Source organism: Emys orbicularis, chromosome 12, assembly GCF_028017835.1.
Source record: "Emys orbicularis isolate rEmyOrb1 chromosome 12, rEmyOrb1.hap1, whole genome shotgun sequence".
NCBI lineage: Eukaryota > Metazoa > Chordata > Testudines > Emydidae > Emys > Emys orbicularis.
In genome coordinates this window covers 5,873,185-5,892,638 of record NC_088694.1, presented here as the reverse complement: position 1 = coordinate 5,892,638, position 19,454 = coordinate 5,873,185, and the positions used below count along the sequence as shown (strand labels likewise).

The 19,454-nt window shown below is 46.8% G+C and overlaps 1 protein-coding gene across 5 annotated transcripts in view; it reads right to left on the bottom strand.

The window, feature by feature from the left end:
- KCNQ2 (potassium voltage-gated channel subfamily Q member 2) overlaps positions 1–19,454 on the bottom strand; it is a 113,933-nt gene that overhangs the window by 59,675 nt on the left and 34,804 nt on the right. For all 5 annotated transcript variants that reach the window (XM_065414277.1, XM_065414276.1, XM_065414278.1 and 2 more), the window contains exons 2-3: positions 5,233–5,323; positions 3,004–3,130 (exon numbers count right to left, since the gene is read on the bottom strand). In XM_065414277.1, the coding sequence (XP_065270349.1) occupies positions 3,004–3,130; positions 5,233–5,323 (218 nt within the window). The remainder of the gene's footprint in view (positions 1–3,003; positions 3,131–5,232; positions 5,324–19,454) is intronic.

Below are 19,454 nucleotides of genomic sequence, written 5' to 3'. Positions count from 1 at the left end.
TCAGGGCATTACACTGCCCCCATCTCCATGGGATCTGAGCTCCTAACTCTGCAGAGCTGGAGAAAAGAGAACATACCACCTCAAAGATTACGACACGTATCAACCGCTAGGAAGCCCATTGGGAATAGGGGCAGGTGCGCGTGTGTGTCTGTTATAAAAATGAGCGATGTGTCTGTCACATCTTATGGAGGAAGTACATGGCCACATACAACTAATATTAACCCACGCTGTGTGATTCACTGCATGGTTTAATGAAATTCACATTCCTCTTCTCCTCACACCTCCTCCACCGAGAGAGAGGTTGCCAAGACTCCAAAGACTGAATTCTGGCTTGATGCACAATGCAGCATTTCTAGCCTGGAATAAGCCTCTCCAACGTGCATCAGCAGAGGTGCACGATTTTCTTTAGCCAGGCAGAGCAGTGTACTGCTGTTTCTAAGGTCCACCTTGACATGGGAGTTCCCACTGCCCGTCGCATTCAGGAAAACCTAAAGGGCTGTGTTTTAGGAAGGCCTGTTTCTGCCACTGATGGAGGAAGGGTGGGTGGGTGGGTGGGAGAGTACTAAAAGCACCCACCTTTGCTCAAAGCAAAAGCCTAGGTCTCAATACCCCAGGGCTTTCAGGGCTCTGAAAACCATCATTCAGATCGCTACAAGAATTTTGTAGATGCCCCTGGTTTTATAATGGGCTAAACCAAAACCCTGCATACAAACATCCCCAGCTCTGTGATGATCAAATCAGGATCCAGATCCAAATGTGGCAGCTTGAGCCCATCTCTAGAAAGCACTGAGAACAAATGCATCCCTTCTCTCCCTGCCCACCTCTGACTCCTCCTCACCCTGTTCAAAAGAACTGCTTTGCACAGAGACAGCCCCTTCCACCACAGGATCTCAAAGAACTTTACAGCCAATAATTAATTAAGGTTTATAACTCCCTTGTGAGGCAGATAATTACTGTAATATCAGTCTTATGGAAAGGCAAATGGAGACACAGAGTGACTTGTCAGTGAACCAGTGGCAGAGACAGAGACAGAACCCCAGACCCTAGCTCCCATGCCCATGCAGTTAGACCACTTCTTCTCTCAGAGGAGACACAAAGGGCCTGATTCTGAACTACACTTATATTATTGCATCCTTCTCACACCCATGTTGGCACAGAGGGAAGAAACCAATCTCTTCCATCCCCCTCTGTCTTTAGCTGCTCATTCCATCTGCTCCAGCGTATTGAGATCAGATGTTCTGCCCTCCCTGCTAAGATTTCTCTCGGGCTCCCTGTTTCCTCACACCAGTTGGTTTTCACTTGACAGCTTCATGGAGGAGTCTGTGCGTCCGGAGTACATGCCCCAGATATGGCCAATGCTTCCTTCTAAGCCTAGTGGAGACCAGCTGCAGGTTGGTGAGTTCTCGGATCTCTTTGTGGGTGGTGAAGTCTCTGCATCCTATGCCCTGAATCTTTCCTAGGCACTTGTTTTCAAAGGGATCTAGGTTTCTAGCTAACATTTTAATAAATCTTCAGCTCTCAGGGCCGTATGTTGGCTCTGAGCTTACGTTGGAGTGGAAAATCCTCCCTTTTGTTTTGGTGCTGTCTAGGTTTGATTTCCATACACTGCTGAGTTACGTAAATGCTGCGGATGCCTTTCCTATCCTTGATGTCACTTCTTTCTTGAGGTTTCCGTTGGCTAGTATGGTGCTGCCCAGATAACTGAGCTGTTCTACTTCCTGGATCTTTTTGCCCTCGGATACGATGTTACTGCTTGACATCTGGCTTTCAAAGATATTTGTTTTGGTGTAACTGATTTTGAGCCCAGCTTGGCCTGCTGTTTTTGCTAAGGATTCTATCTCTGTAGCTTTTGGGGGGTTTTGCTCAAGCGCGTGACATCAACAGCAAAGCCAAGATCGTCTAGATCTTTGCCATCTACTCGTGCTATGTCAGTGTTTGTGCTGCTTATACAATTCTTCATTATCTAGTCCAAGGCAATGCCAAACAACAGCGGAGATTGAAGGCAGCCCTGTTTCAGGCCAGCATCCACACTGAACCACGGTTATCTGGTCGTCCACCCTTCCAGTGCTCTTTGCATTGATGATGTTGATGACTTCAGCTGGAATTCCGTAAGACTGAAGAACATTGCACAATGTCTGCCTATGCAGGCTGTCAAATGCCTTTTGAAAGTCAATGGCATTGATAATACGTTCTAAGCGTTGCTCTATGATGGCCCTTAGTGTGAATATCTGATCTACCCAGGATCATTTGGGCCTGAATCCAGCCTCCTCTTCCCTAAGATTTGCATCCACTGCCTCTTTCATCCTGTATAGCATCTTACTACAGAGGACATGAGGGGTCAGCAGCATTCTCTGCTGAGCAGCCACCATTACTGGAATGGCAGCCTGGTTTTGTTTCTATAACCATGGAGTTTGGGCTTGGTTTGTTTGTTTGTTTTTTATGAGGCTGGGTGATTGGCCTTGCACTCAACTCTCCCCCGCTTTATCTGGGCATGGGAGCGGCAGCCACATCAAAGTGCACTTTATGCCATTCTGAGGCTGCTCTAATTTTATCCAGGACTGGGCAGGGCCCTGCACAGGTCCAGAACATGAAGAACTCAAAGGTGGGTTGCAACCACCTTTGTCCCCTCTTCCATCCCTGCTCCAAGCATGAGAATGCAGTAGCTCAGAATCAGGCCTAGACATACAATAAGCCTGAATACTCCATGGTGGACTCACTGTCCTCTAGCTCCCTGTAGGACCTGTACACCAATACTATACATTCCTCCCAGGGAGGCCTTGGGCCCACTAAGCAAACCAGACAGTTCCCCTTGACCTTGGGATCCTAGCAGCGGGACTGCCAGGGGTCACATGCCTGGCTGAAAAGCCAGTTGCCTGTTCTGATAACATTTATACGTTCTCCCAAAGAACAGCAAATTCAGCGGTCATCCTGAGCATGACCCACGTGGCCCTTATCCCATTCGTCGTGCACTCTCAGCAGTAGCTGCTGGGCGGCAGTTCTTACCGATGACGCAGAAGGGTTTGCGGGCAAATTTTAACCTTCCCCTCCAGCCCCGGTATCGACAGCAGCAACCGGCAGCCCAGATTCTCACAAAGTATTCCACACCAAACACCACGATGGTGACTATTTCCTGCAGGGGAGACAATGCAATTAGTCCAAGAAGAAGGCGCAGGGAAGAAAGTGTTGCAGATTCAATGCAGAGGGCTGAAACAGCGTCTACTAATAAAGCTCATTTTGTTCCTCACTGTTACAGTCCTTTCAGAGGAGAATTGTGACTCTGACCAAAAAATGGAATCAAGCCACAAAACTGGGATCTGGATCTTGAGTTCTAACAGTTCCAAAGAGATGAGATTGTGATGCACGATAAAGATAGAGACTAATTGCTAGAGTCAGGTCAAGATCCAGATTCAGTTTTCAAATTCCTCCAAAATTTGGGGGGAGGGGTTGTTATTTAGCACGGGACGCTGTGGTTCAGGTCCATCCCTATTTTGAAACCTTCTCCCTCATTTCAAAGTTGATCTTTCTCTTGGCAAGACAGTTTTCGCTCTGTAGGGAGACAAAAGTTTAGCTCTGTCACAGAATTGGCGGTTTCCTATTTTTGTCCCTATTGATGGACTTCAGGACCCGAGGGAGGTGGTGGAGGAAAGAGAATTATGAGCTGGATTCTTAAGAGCTCAATCCATTGGGCAGTGAGCAATTCTGAAAAATCTGGGGACAAGGGTCACAATGGGAGCAGCTGGAAGGTGAGCACCTTACGTCCTTAGTTCGGTGTCTAAGTGGGAGCTGAGATCTTCTGAAAATCTGGCCCAACTGTCAGTGCTGAGCAATTGAAAGTCTGGTCCTAAGCCCCTTGGAAAGTCTGGGCCTGTGTTCTTCTGTGTCTAAATATATTTATATCGGTTTCTGAACTCTAATGGGTTAACCCAAACTACCTAAAAATCCACACCAGTCTCGATTGAGTTCCTACCCTGTTCCAACAGCCTTCTGCCTCGCCAACTGAGACACTTCACTATTGACCTGCCGTTTGTACCAACACGCAGTTGCTTTTCTCCCCACAAACAGAGATACAGAGGAAATGAGCCCACCGTGCTGCAAAGCTCCGCTCCCTGTCAGTAGGTTACATTCTCTCTGATTTCTTCACTCACGGTGTTCACCTCATGTGGGCTGACGCTGAGTCGTACAGGGCTCTCATTAAGCTTTCACTAACTTCTGGTATCTGGTTGATGTGCGGAGTGGGAGTGGAGGAAGGGAAAGGCAAAGACAGGGAGATGCGATGAATTCTGGGTGCCCTATGAAGTAAGCATCTGTGCCGACAGGAATTCTGCTAGCTATCACTCAGCACGTTACCGGAAGCCAAATTGTCAGTGTAAGGCATGCCAAGCTGTTTAAGTAGTAAAACCATTCGGCTTTATGTCAGCTCAGATAAATGCAGAACTGTATAGCATGGGGAACAGAGGCTACCACCTAGGCTGATTCTGCTGTGGTACAATGTCAGCTTAGCCATTTAGGGCCACACTTTTAAACGGGCATCAAACCAGCTTCTAAATGCGGGCCCACCATGCTGCAGGATTTTGCAATCGCAGAGAAACACACACGCCCACAAATTGAACATGCATCAGTTCAGGTTTTTAAAGTCATCCTTGAGACTGTGAGCCACATTCTTTCCTTGTTTACACTGGGGCAAATCCAGATAACTTCAGATTTACACTCAGTGTAAATAATAATTGATTTTGGCCCTGTGAGTGCTGGCTAAATGCCGTGCTATTGTTACCCAGACCTAACACAGAGACAAGAAAAATTAAAGATGATTCAAAATGAACCAGGTGGCACCAGAAGCTAATACACCAGCTTAGATTTTGAGTCATATTTGTCTTTCACCTTAAGAGAAAGTGGTTATTGCTGGATCTTCAGGATTTTTACAGGTTAATACAAACACTCCCCATTCCTTCCAAGGGGTCTTACTCTTAGGTGCTTGCTTTTAAAGATTTACATGGCTTTGGGTTGGAAGGCATGTCAAATCCAGACAAATGTTTGCAGAGAGAGAAAATACTTATCCCTCACTTAGAAGGCTGAATCTTTCCATGCCCCAGTGATGTCTCAGCCAGTTCTCAGACATAGCCTCTGCCCCATCCATCCTGAACACCGCAGGTCAAATGCTTGCCATGTTTGAAAAGCCCAATATTGTTTGTTTCTTGCTTGTGCTCTATCTTATGTTTGCAACTCCCAACTTACCAGTATGTAGAGGGCCCCTTCAGAGCTGTCCTGATACTCATCGATGGTTGAAAAGACGGATAGTACCAGGCAGGAGAAAACTAGGAGAAACCTGGATGACACAAAGAAAAGGAGAGAAAAAATAATGCCAATCTTTAGAGTAGTTCATCGAGCTATTTAACCTATATCACATTTTGAAACATTCCACACAATGCTATTTTAACAGCACTGTCACTCTTTATAAAAGTGGTCTCTAACAGATCGTCAGTGGAATATTTGACCTGTGCTCCCCAGGCATTCTAAAATCGATAAGTCATTGATGAAATCCCGTAGTTTGTTGCAAGCGTGCAAACTGAGCAGAATGTGGCTCCACAAAATATGATCAGAGTTCTCATTTAACAGCTATTAGAAAAGTGTGTGCACTGGGTCATTTCCCAATTACTTCACTTTACTTGACCAAATGAAATTGTTGCAAGTTTTGATAGCAACAGCATGGAAACTAACTGTGAAATGAGTGCATATCACCACTGTAGATGCCAGGCAAATATATTTCCATATATAGTCCCATAGTCATTATGTACTCCTGCACAAGTTCTCAGCTATTGTATTACTCACAAATCAATTCAAAATCTCTGCCATGTCACAGTTTAGGAAACAAACAAAAAAATGACCTCTGATTAACCTCAGATTAATTTTTTAAGGCCAAATAGGCCTGTGCAGAAGGGCAAATTTGGCTCTTAAAATTCAATACTGTTCTCAGGTATGCCAGTATAGACCCAGTTTCATCCCACTGAAGTGAACGGAGTAACTCCAGATTCACACCAGCCTCAATGAGAGCAGACTATGGACCTCAACCTATCCCTGAGTAGCTCAGTATTTACAGCATGGGGAGAACAGGTTTGGGTGGGACTGGAGAATGAACAGTCAAAATTTGCACTTATCCCTTGAACTGAATTCAAACCTTTTCCCCCATGTTTGAACAGCAGCCAAAAGCAAACAAATGTTAGAATGCACAAAATACTACTGAAAATATTATGATGCCATTACATAATTCAATTGTACACCCTCATCGAGAATACTGTGTTCAGGGGCACCCCATTCCAAAATAGGTACAGCAGAAACGGCATGAAAAGATTTCCAGTGACTGGAAAAGATTAGTTTAGAGAGGAGGCTAATGAGGGATGACATGATAAAGGTATATGATATAAACACTCTAGAGAAGGTAAATCCGGTGTTCCTATTTACCCTTTTCCAGGTCACCAGTAGAAGTGGATATGCAATTAAACTGAATTGCAACAAATTTAAAATTGATAGAGATTATTATTAATATGATGCAAATTTAACCTGTGGAATTCACTGCCACATGATATTACCGAGGCCAGCAGCTTTACAGGATTCAAATAAACATTAGATTTGTACATGGAAAAATGGGAGCATACATTTAAATTAGGATAAAAAATATAAGGGATATCAATCCTCACGGATCAGGGCATAAGCAAATCAGTAAGTGATGAGAGTCACAAAGAAATTTCCCTAGGACAAGTTATCTTATAGTTGGTCCATTACTCTGGATTCTGAAACATCTGGTCTTGGCCACCATCAGAGACAGACTATTCTATCTATCTGTCTTAGGGTTCTCTACTGCTAATAGTATCTGAGTGCCTACTATTATTAAGGCTGAATATTGGATTCCATGTTCACTGCTCTGATATGGGATGGCAGTTCCTGTGTTCCTATGGTGGAAAAAGATCCAGCCTTCCTCTTTGCCAAAATAGATGCCTCTCCTTCTTCACAGCCTTCCAGTAACATTAAAGGGAACCATGTGGCTAAATCCTTGCATCTCGCACTGAATATTTAACGCTGAATCTTACTTTAGCACACGTCTCTGTCCTGTTTGCTTTTCACTGGGGAGTGAACTTTCTCTCCGTGAAAATGAAGAATTAATCTCGCTGTCTGGCAGCAGGCTTGGTGCCATGCCTCGGGGAGGAGGGCGAGGAGAAAAGTACTAGGCTAATGATGGAGAAACCTTACACTAGAGGTGTCACAATTCATTAACCCCACTGATACAGCCCCACAAACCCCAGGGAAACTAAAGGGATGGGAGAGTTAAAAGGCCAAAGGTACTGGGAGACTATGGGGCAAAACACACACTCCACTTTTAGGCTAAAACATTAGCAAGCTACTAATAATTCGAAGGCGTTTAAAGGCAACCTCATGCTTTGTACGGCCCGTACATGTTGGTAAATCAGCACTAATGTAGAAATTACAAATACCCGCCAGCCTTTTGAAGAGATAATTTCACCATAATCCAATTCCCATATGCCCGGCCCTTTTGACTTTCCCTACGGCCATTCTCTCCTCTATGCAATCCCTAAAGGATGGCAAACATGCGGCATGCAAATCACCAGCCACAACAGAGCAGGTAGAAATATTCTGCATCTTACGGCAGCAGCTACTTCCAACAGACCTATCCATAGGCTAACTCCTCATCAGGGCACAGGAGGTCTTTTTTAGGTCACTGTCCTTTTTTTGTTTGCAAATTCTATTTGGCCTGTAGGCACTGTACTATAACTGGATAATGTATAATATATATTAGCTATCTACAGAAACTACTGATATTATTGTGATTTATGTGTATTGCAACAGCGCCTAGGAACGCCAATCTCAGAGCAATGCCCCATTGTGCTAAGTGCAGGTGCTGTACAGACATGTTTCAAGGAAGACAGACCTTACCCTGGCCAGCTCACAATCTAAATGACAGACTGGATTCAACATGTGGAAGAAACAGACAAGCTGAGTGGGGGGAATATAAGGTGACAATAAAAATAATTTATCAGAAAAGATACCCCCTGGTGCCTTTTTATATAGAAACTAGAAGTGAAAAACTAGGGTGAAAATACACCATTCAAAATAATGTCAAGAGGGTTTTTTTAAAATGGTGAGGAATAGTTAATAAGAATATGACTCAGTAGAGTACAGCATCTTTCTCTGAAAGAGCTTAACACATTTTACAAACATTCATGAATTAATCCTCCGTGTGAGAGAAGGGTAGTGTTATTGCCAGTGTTCATGGGGTAAACTGAGGCACAAAGGAGTTATATCAGCAGTTCTCAAACAGGGGGTCAGGACCCCTCAGGGGGTCGCAAGGTTATTACATGGGGGGTTGCGAGCTGTCAGCCTCCACCCCAAACCCTGCTTTGCATCCAACATTTATAATGGGGTTAAATATATAAAAATGTATTTTTAATTTATATGGGGGGGTTGCACTCAGAGGCTTGCTATGTAAAAGGGGTCACCAGAACAAAAGTTTGAGAACTACTGAGTTGTATGATTGTCACATATCAACATCACTAGTGATACTACCCAGGAGTCCTGCATCAAAATCCAAGTCTGTAACTACTAGACACCATTTTCCCCTATAACATTAATTGAATATCTAGGTTTATCCACAAAAACTAAGGACGACTACTCTGTATTTGTACAGTACCTAATCTGGTGCCATTCTTGGTTGGCCCTTAGCCACTACCATAATAAACATGATTAATTAATTAACAAGTGTAAAAATAGCACTTTGGGCAAAGCCTACAAATGCTAAAACCCAGGGCAAAACTCCCATTTACTTCAATGAGATCTGGATTTGGTCTTTTGATACTCAATTAGCCTAGTCAGAGAGATCTAGCGGGATTGTGGAATGTTCAAGGGATGAGGTTAAGAAGCTGCAGATATGGTGCTGTCAATAAAGCAGTTTCATGAGTCCCCCTCCCCATCTCACACGCGCTGCAAATGAATGGAGGATCTTCGTCATCCCTCCTGGAGAATGCAAAGATCAATAGGCCAAATGGAGGATCACAGCTGATGACGTCTTAGCTGGAGAAGACGGCTGCTATGTTTTCATTTGCACTGTGAAAGTGAGCGGCTGACTGCACTGGCTTTAGCAAGGCATATTACCAGGAGGCATCATACTAGCTTCTTCCACAGTGCTGTCCAAAACTCTCAGTCCTGACCTAGAACACAACCTGTTTAACCCAGTCCTACGCCTCCCCTGAGTAAAGAACGCTGGCCGTGCATAACTGAATAGCGGAGCGCCAACCACTAGAGGCAGGGACAAGAACACCAGTAAACTCATCAGTAAACACCTGGGGTAACCTCCTTGACTTTACTGGCCTACTTGCTTTTTAAACGTGTTCAGAATGTGGGTGCAGATCTCTCCATTCAGAGGCTCAGTGGACCTGCCCTGTGCACCGCTTCATCCAGCATCTCTGTTGCGTTCCATGAAAATTATGGGTGAGGTTTTCAAAAGCACCTAAATGATTTAAGAGAGTATGGATGGCCCAGTGGTTGGGGCACTGTCCTATGTCTTGAGAGACCTGGATTTTAGTCCCTGCTCTGCCACAGACTTCCTGTGTGACCTTGACTAAGTCCCTTAGCCTTTCTGTGCCTCAGTTCCCCATCTGGAAAATGGGGGCAATCGCATTGCTTTGCATCCCGGGGCATCATGTGCATCAATACATTAAAGACTGTGAGGGGCTCTGGTGACGGGGGCCATGTGACTACCTGAAGTCGACAGACATCCCATTGGCTTTCACTGGGAATCGTGTTCTTAATGCAATTAAGCACTTCTGAAAATCCTGCCGCACCTGGATTCTCTGAGATGGGTGGTACTGAGATAAGGAGCATTTTACCACTCAGCCTCCAGTTTAGATCCAGCCCACAGCAGCGAGAAGTATTATCAAGTGAGTAGTATTACCATCCGGTGGCTCTTTGGTGGCCTAGGGGAAACAAGGTGGTCTCCGTCTAATCCCTAGTGGTCAAACACCTACAAATCCAAAATCTACTCTTAAGTAGGCATCCTCACGAGCACTCTCAGCAGAGAAAAGCCAGGGACTAACAGGGCCCTGGTTCCAGCAATCTTGTCACCCACGGATCCGTGGCTAAAGGCAGGACTTCAGTCTCCAAGGCTTTCTGTTTTGTACTTTTTTCAAGTACTAGATGCACTAAAACCAATTAAAAGACAGAAAGAGAATGACCCTGACTCTATTGCCTGAGGACATAATGAAATCTCAGGCTATTTGGAAGCCTGGGACGCCTTGTTAAGAAGATATCTGGCATCAAATCCCGAACCAAGCAGGTATCAGTCAGTCAGCAGCAACAAGAACTGGCTCAAACAAGATGAGTGAAATTAATTTACTAACAATATATTTAAAATACACTAAAGGACGCCAGCTCGGAGATAAACTAAAAGCCTGCACTTTGTAAAAACATTCAATAATTCATTCCGCTGGCTCCGCTTGATGCCGTTGCAAATTGAATTTTGACTATTTCTAAGATTATGTTCGTTTGGGGGTTAGCGTTAGCTTCTGCTACAAATAAACTGTGTTTTGTTCCACAGAACTCCGTCAATGCCACAGATCTCTAGCCTCACACTGGCCATAAACAGGACAGCAAAAAGTCCAGGTGGGATGGAATTACAGTATTTATTTGAACCCTGGTATACGATGAAAACTTGAGGCCTCCTGTAGGGTGACACACATCCAGAGAAACCTCAATAATGCTGCATTTTTGTGAACACCGGCCCTACCCCAGCAGATGTCATGCAGTGACTGTGAAAACACGGACAGGATCCAATATATGCTTGTTCACTGTGGAATCCTTTTTCACGTTCAGCGCACAAAGGCTGAGGACAATGAGGGTGAATAACTGAATAGCCATTCTATCCTTATAGGCTAGAGCTTTTGTACGCCTCCCATATGGCCCCCAGTGGCCTGTCTAAACAGTGGCTCTAGACAACCACAGCTAACACACCTGTGACTTCCATATCACTCAGTGGGAGCTTCAGGTTTGCAGCACCTCTCAGGGTCTGATCCCAAGTATTTCCTCCTAGTTTATGTATCTTTGGGAATGCTCAGCATTGGAGCCCTGCGTTCAAATTCTGAGCTCAGTCACAAGTGAAATTAATGACGGTTCCATCTTAGCACCTGGCCCCATCGCAAAAGCACCATGCCACTAAGTACAGCTGGGAGATGGTGTGGCAGATCAGGAAGGAAGCCCCAGCCTCTAGTCCTAGTGCTCTGAGCAGCAAGGGCGTGCTTAACCACAACCTCTGCTTGAGTGGAGAGTGGCGTTTAAGGCGAGAACCTTTAGGGCCAAAAGCATGAGCCTCCATCACTTGAGCTAAAGAACTAAAACCATTCGCTGGAAACATCAAACAATCCTGTCGACACAGGGACCAGCCTCTGGAGCGGGGGAAGAACCAAACCCACACCTTATATTTCTAGGAACTCCGCTTATCTTTGCTGCTAGCTCTGGCAGATGAGCACAGCCAAGCATGGGCTCCCTGCGATGGAGGCAGATGCAGATAACCAATCAAATAAATCAGACAGGAAGATGAGAGCTTCTTATAGACATGCATGTTCACCAGACTATCCAAAGGCCTGGGCTGCAGAACTCAGGGTGTCTGTATGAGGACGAGCCAGCCCCCGTGTCTCTCTTCCCGGGTAGCCTCTTTAACCCTAACTAACCATTGTGACTCATCCTTTGGGCTACCCGCGGCTACAGCACAGAAGGGAGTCCTCCGGGCCCCAAGAAAGCACTGTTCTTGGCCAATAACATACGAGGCTCATGGGAAGTTGATGGGGTCCGGTCACAGGATTCATCTGCACAGTAAATCAACCCAGGCGGGTAGGCAACTGTGCACTAGGCCATCCCTCTCTTTCTACAGTGGAGAGAGGGTGGGAGGCTCTGATTGGGTGTCTGGGGGACCTGTCTGAGAGCTCCCCCCCCCACACTGTCTCCTGCCCAATTCCCATCTCTGATGATGTAGAGGCTACATCTACACGACAGGGGGGGGTCGATTTAAGATACGCAAATTCAGCTACGCGAATAGCGTAGCTGAATTCGACGTATCAGATCCGACTTACCCTGTTGTGAGGACGGCGGCAAAATCGACTGCCGCGGCTCCCAGTCGACGGCGCTTACTCCCACCTCCGCTGGTGGAGTAAGCGCGTCGATTCGGGGATCGATTGTCGCGTCCTGACGAGACGCGATAAGTCGATCCCCAAGAGATCGATTTCTACCCGCCGATTCAGGCGGGTAGTGTAGACCAGGCCTCTCTCCTCTTCTGGATCAGCATATTTTGGGCGGGAGCTGGGGTGGTGATGAGGCTTAGGACCCTCACCCCGCTGAGCAAGCTGCATTGCTCTAAGGTAGCCGGCTGGTCCCTTTCCTAAACGGAGCTGTAGAGCAGGCTTGCATGGGAAGCTTGGCTAGAGTTCCGCCCAACAGGCCCAGTGGGATCGACAATCAAACCTGTCATCTCCACTGAACACACTCCACATGGCCAGGACAGGAGCACAAGGTGTTTAGCCACTGCCGCTACAAACACAAACAGTGTAAGAATCAGTCCGGAAGATACCCACCGAGGAATGGGAGACAATGGAAGGAGCACTAGGCACTATGCTTTCCCCGTCCAGTAGGAGCGGACAGATGCCCTTTAGCCGCACATGAAACGTTCCAGCCACTGGTGAGCCCAGGGTAGGACATCGCGGTGGAGAGAGACCTGCTCCCCGGAGGGACTTGCTGCTGTCCTTCGCTACAGCTGCCAAACCCAATCCAGAATCCTTTGCCCCTCTGTATTTTACAGTGCATCCTCCACAGAAGAGGCCACTGATCTGCAGCAGAGGTCGCCACAGTTTTACTGGGGGACCATATATGAGTTAGCCACCCCTCCAGCATGCTGAACGGTACCTGGTACAGCACTCAGCTCCACAACCCAGTCTCTCCATAGCCAGTCTAGCAGGCAGCGACCTGAGTCCACTTGCTCTTGATTTCCCCCCCCCTTGCTGAGACAGCCCCATGACAAAGCAGAAATAACGGAGCAACGCAGCCTATAAGGGAGTGTGGGAAGGGAACCACAATGGGCTGAGAGACAAAGAGCAAGTGGCCTGTGGCTGCATGATGCGTCAGCAGGAGGGAAGCTGAGAGGAGCAGCAATCCTCAAGTAGCCGCAGCTCCGAATTGCAATCAATAGATGTGGTGCTACTCACGTGCCAAAGAAGTTTGACACTTTGGATCTCAGAGTCTCAGCATTTGGAAACAAGGCTCCAGTCCCCAGGTTGCCAAACTCAAGCAGCTTCTGGTTAGTCTCCCGTGCCTTGCCAGGTGTGCCATCAGTGACAGCTGTGCAAAGTGGGTGTAAAATGCTACCACTCTGATTTAGCAGGATCGGGCCCAGTGTGTCCCTAAGATGTTTTCTCTTCCACAGTGGATATTGATTCCTGGATCAGCTCACCGTTGTTGAGATGAACTGCTCTGGCCTCAAGTGGCTCACCCGGCTGCACAAATGCTCCTAGAGTAAAATTGTTTCCTGACTGCACAAAGCCAGGTTATCCCCGGTTCGTGCAAGGAACTCCGCAGGAGTAGGGATATGCGACTGGCACATCTCCAACTCACAGGAAAGGAATCAGAGTACAGCACAGCCCCTCCGTGGCTACTGCCTCTCCACTAACCCCTACGCAATGTACTGGGGCCACTGGAATATCCCCTGACCTGCCCAGGGTCCACCCCAACTGACCTGTACATCCCTGCCTATCCAGGGATGCTCAAAGCCCTGCTTCATGCCTTAAGTGGGGCTTAAGGGGTATGAAAGGCTTTGTATGGGTGCTCCATACTTGGTGAATTTCTCCCTTTTGAGACTAGCTGCTAGATAGAAAGAAGAGCTCAGTGGAGGAGAAATGAAGGTGCAAACATACAGACAGGCCAGGACTTCAGTGCTAAGGACAACGCTCAGAGGAAAGGCTGTATTACCATTCAGAGTCAGGAGCTAGGGGCCAGTAGTTGCTGGTGGTGAATTTCATCTTCACCCAAAGCTTAAAGTAGGAAAACAAAAGGAATACTGCAGAGCTGGGAAGCAACACAGGGTAACGTATGAGGGACAGCACCGCAGGACAGTTTCTGAGTTAAAGGGACATTGGCAAGATAGGCCTGAATTGGACACCCCAGCTTCACTTTGGTTTTCAGGAACACAATTCGCGTAACCCCAGTGCATTCCCTGTGCACAAAGATGAGGCAAACCGGCAGAGTGAAGGGGTGACGCGTAACAAGCACACACTGAACTGGAGAGGGACTTAGGACCCTGGGCGAGTCAGTTGGATTTTAACTTTTGCAGCAATCTAATTCCAGTCACTGTACCAGTTCCATTAAGGGCACTGGAAACAAGCAGCCCCATGAAACTCCGGGTAAAAGAGACACCAGCAGGCTCATTTGTCTCAAAAAAAAAAAAAGTCCTACAGAAACTCACTATTCATTGTAAGTCTTTGTAAAGTTTCCAACAGATGGTGCTCGTTGGCACTGACTACGGCTTCCGTTATGAACCACATGGAGCCAGAGCTGTCACTCTGATATCCTTTCCTTAGCTGTTAACCACCGGTGTTGGCCCCTGGCCCTGCTCCAAATAAGGGTAGGAAATCAGTCAGATTTCCCCACCCCTCTGTAAGCCGCCTGGGCTAATGGCACTTCACTGGACAAGCAAACAAAGCTCCGAGCGTACACAGGAATGCATTGCCCAAGTGAGGAGGGAGCGTCCAGAGGACCATGACCAAACACATGGCTTTAAAAAAGCAGGTGAGATGAACACACTCCAAGTGACATTCCGTATCCTGATGCACGTCACATCTGACCTTAGCTATGAAGCTTGGGGGCTTGCAACAAGTGAAACTCCTCAGGCCCCAGGAGGTCTTTTCATCCCTAAGTCCTAACCATGTCCTGAGAAGTGCTTTTAATGAAGATGTATGGGCCCCTAAACGGAGCTCCCATAGAATTGACTCCGGCCTGCAGCCCTTCTGGAGACCCAGGTCTGATGCCTTTTCTTGGCTTCTTCTATCCCCAACCAGCTGAGGTCAGGAGCACAGCGGAGGGAGCTGTCTCAGCGCTGGCAGAAGCATTGTCAAAGAGAGTTGCCCAGCACTGATTCTTTAGAGGCTGATTAAGGAGTAGATGCACGGTCAGGCTACGGGGAAGAGCTGTCCAATCCTCCCATGCCAGATAAACTCCACGATCGTTTCCCCCCCACCCCTAAACTTGCCATGGAGCCGATCCAAGGGCAGAGCCAGAGTAATTCCTCAGCAGGTAATAGCTTCCTGCAATACTCGAGCTATTTCAGAAGATTTGGAGTCTGCCAGGAGATTTACAGCTATTCATCCCATTTACATGGATCGACCCCCTTGAAGTGACAGATTGTAACAGAGAAGCCAACCAAGCATTACCAAGTCTGGGTCAGACAACCCTATTCATGGCCTGGCCTAGATTTTGCTGCGAAGACCTACTTTGGAGTGAGAAAGAAAGAAAGAACTAACTTACAGGGTCTGGTTAGTGAACAAGGAGGCGGGTTACATTTTTGATAGTTTTATTGATAACAGGCTCTTAAACGTCTCAGCAATAAGTGCTGATACGAACACACACGCAAACCATTTCGCCCACCTAAGGCAGCCACCTCTGCTGGACCTAGGAAAATATAATTCAGTGTGTGCAATTACTGGGCAGGAGGCACAGGGAAGACATAGACCATGTGTACAGAAATGACTAGTGATCTTTCTTTTGCGCATGCAAAGTGGGTGTGCAAATGAGGTGCCCTGCAGTATGGGGGGTTGCTGAGTGCTGCTGATGGTGCAGCAGCCTGGGTGAGGGCTGCTGCCGTGGGACACTGGTACTGAAGGGTGCTGGGGCTGGGTGAGGCTGGTGCAGAAGGCGATGCTGGGTAAAGAAGGCTCCTTTTCCTCCATCCCCTCCCCCGCCACTCAGCCTCTTGAAGAGGTGCTGAGCATGGCATGAGCGTGAGGAACTGCAGCAGAGCATGATTAGGGTAGAAGTGAGGCAGGGCATGAGAGGAGCAGGAGGAAGAGGGAGGGAGGGAGCGAGTAGTTTCTTTCATCCCCTTCACTGAGGCCTCCTGAGACCTTCCCTCCATGGGAGTTTGATGCTTTTTTTTTTCTTTTCTCCACCCATGGGGTGCTGCAAACCAGCCCAGCCCCTGTGCATCCGGCCCCAGAGTGGAGATGTCTCAGGCCCATCTTTCCCTTTGGATGCCTGGGTCTAGAATGCAGCATGCATTCCTTTACAAGACAAAAGGCAATTTTCCTGTATGCAGAACTGCTGCCTTTCCCACCGGTCCCCAGATGCCAGCTGCGTCTCTGACATCCGAAGACGAGAGTGAGATGGGAGCAGTGACATGTGATTACTCTGCTCACTGCCAGTGAACAGCCTCCTTAGTGTTATAATTGATGCGAGCTATAGACACAGGTGCTTGCTGGTAAGCGTTCCCCGGGGCTCTGGTTGCCATGGAGCCCAATTAAGAACTGATGCCAATGACACTGCCAGGTCCAACATTAATTACAGCATCGCCACGTCTCTGCACTGTGTGGGAGGCTGCGGGAAAGACACTGGCAGTCTGATGTCCAGGCTACTGGGAAGCTGCTACTTCCTGCTCTCAGCTCCATCGGTTCTATTCATCGCTGAAGTTCCACAAGCAAAATCCCCTCGCGTGGACAAGAAACCATAAACCCCAGAAATACAGGGTCCACCGGGAACCAGAGCAAGACATGGTACCTCGTGATTGGTACAATTGTTAGCAGCAAGGCTGAATAGTTGTGCCATCAAGGAAATGGCTTTCTTTCTTTCTTTCTTTCTTTCTTTCTTTCTTTCTTTCTTTCTTTCTTTCTTTCTTTCTTTCTTTCTTTCTTTCTTTCTTTCTTCTTGGCTGTAACAGAAAGAGCTGGCCCTTTAAAGGCAAAGTGCCACCATCTCCTCCATTAAAGGGTCTTTTAAGGGATTCTGAGAGCATGATGACTGAGAGACAGGCCTGCTGGGATACAAAAGAGGCAGCCTTTCTCTCAGGGAGAGTGTCTCTCCGATGGGACCATAAAGAGCTGGCGGAAGAGGGGCTACAACCAGAAACTGGTGAGCAGCACAAGGGCAGCCTGAAAGGGGCAATGCAGACCCTTGCAGGCCAGGGACGATGGAACTCTCTGCAAACCGTAGGGCTGTGGGAAGGAGGGTTATTTGCAACCCCTAGGGAGAGAGTGGTGAGTGGAACGACGACTACGCCCTGTAGGGGTAGGAAATGCTAGAATGCCTGTGCAGCCTTAATTCAACCCTCTTTACTATCCACCCTTCAATTCCATAATCTCCTTTTTTTCCCACAGGACCCCTGCCTCATTCAGTGCACAGGCTGGCCCTGCTCTGGGGATGGATCAGGGCTGTGTAGTGAAGGAGAGTGTTGTCTGTAGGACCCCTCTCTTATTTGCTATCGAAGTTTTGTAGTGGGAAGGCAGGGGAATGCAGGAAGAGAAAGGACGGTCGCATGGTTAAGGAAAACCGATTGCCACCCCGGAGGACTGGATTCTACCCCTGTCTCTGCTACAGAGTTCCTCCCTGATATGCTGAGCAAGCCACTCAAGTCAAACTTTTCACGGGTGCCTCCATTTTCCGGGGGCCCAGCTTGAGGCGCTTGGGATCTGATTTGTAGAGGCTCTGGCCACTCACAGCTACATCTACATTCAATACAGTATTAATAAGCACCAAAACACAGCACTGTCTGCCTAAGAGAATGGCAACGAATGGGTGGCCTGACTCTCCAAAAGCAATGCTGTAATATAAAATAGCCCTCAAAGTACCATCCTAGTCTAGGGCTTCTAAGCATTATCACTGCACAATTAATAATAATAGAATCCTTACTGGATTTAACAGGCAACCAGCCTAGTATAACTTAACCGCCATGGAATGATGCTGATTTCACCAGATGGAGAATAGAAAGTGCCTCCCCAATATGGTAGAGGGGAGAAACAGCTCTTAGGAGGACTCCATTTCTAAGCATTAAGATGGGGTCTGTTCCCATGCCACTCACACAGATGGAAAATCTGGAGAACCAGAATTTTTGAGCCTAGTTTAATTTTGCCTAATCCACCATAACAATACAGGAAAGGGCTAAGGACAGAAATGGATAGCTGGGGAAAGGGAAATGAACCAGCAAAGGGTGTGGAGGTTGGAATGAAATCTAATTTTTAAAGCAATACATTGAATCAGAGCCAATTATCTCTGCAGCCCTGACTCTGGGTAACGTTAACATGCAATAAGGAATGTTAATGTGAAATTCATTGGCGATGGCCTCATTAAAGGTGCCAGTTCTGGTTACAACCATGGCGAAGACAGTAGCCTGCTCCAGAACAGGGGTTGCGAGGCCCTGCAGGATGTTATCAATGGAGGTAGCAGTATTGGCTGGCTCTCATGTGCAGAGCTGAATATTTATCAACTGGGCTATATAAGAGAGAGGTATTTATTATTTATTATTATTATTAATTATTACTACTTGTAGAAATAAAGCTGCTGGTAGGATGCAAAGCTCAGATCTGGTGAAACTTTCTGAAGAGCAGGGGTACTCAGATATGGGGTCATGGTTTTGAACCTATTTTTAAGGCAAGCATGGACCAGCGGGTTAGAGCACTGGCCTGGAAGTAAGGAGATCTGGGTTCCATTGCTGGCTCTTCTGTGTAACACTGAGCAAACTGCTTCACTTCTCTGTGCCTTGCTCTGTCCTCCTACCCTTTGTCTGTCTTCTCTGCTCAGACTGTAAATGCTTCTGCTGCAGTTGTACAGTGCCAGGCACCATGAAGCACCAACTCAGATGGGTCCTCTAGGTGTTCCTGTCATAGAAATAACTAATAATAATAACTCCAAAGTCTATTGAAATCAATGCATGTCTGTCCAAGAGAGATCCAGATGCCATGTTAAAACAACCTTGCAAACTGACAATTGACCAGCCCTGGCACAAAATCTGCTTGCCACTCTGATTCATGATGATAAATGATAATGAAACGTACGCTGTATTTAACGTATCCTCTCTGGAAAAAAATAAATACAATAAAGCTACTTGCCCCATGAGATGAGTGAAAAGATTTTTCCAAGGCTATATTAATGAATCACTGTCAAGCTAAAAAACTGACCTGCCTTTAAAGAGGTATGTACGTGTGACTCCTCTGAATCTAAACACCTCTTTTTCACAACAATAAAAAGTCCATCAATTTGTTGCTGAACTAATTTTTTATAAATAACCGCTGTTTACATAGGTCCTACAGAAATGCAGTGCATGCACCTGTGCTCCCTCTGGTGATGCAGCCACCATATCATTTTTACCATATAGTTATAAAATAAATCAATTGGACTATAAATATTGTACTTACATTTCAGTAGAGCAG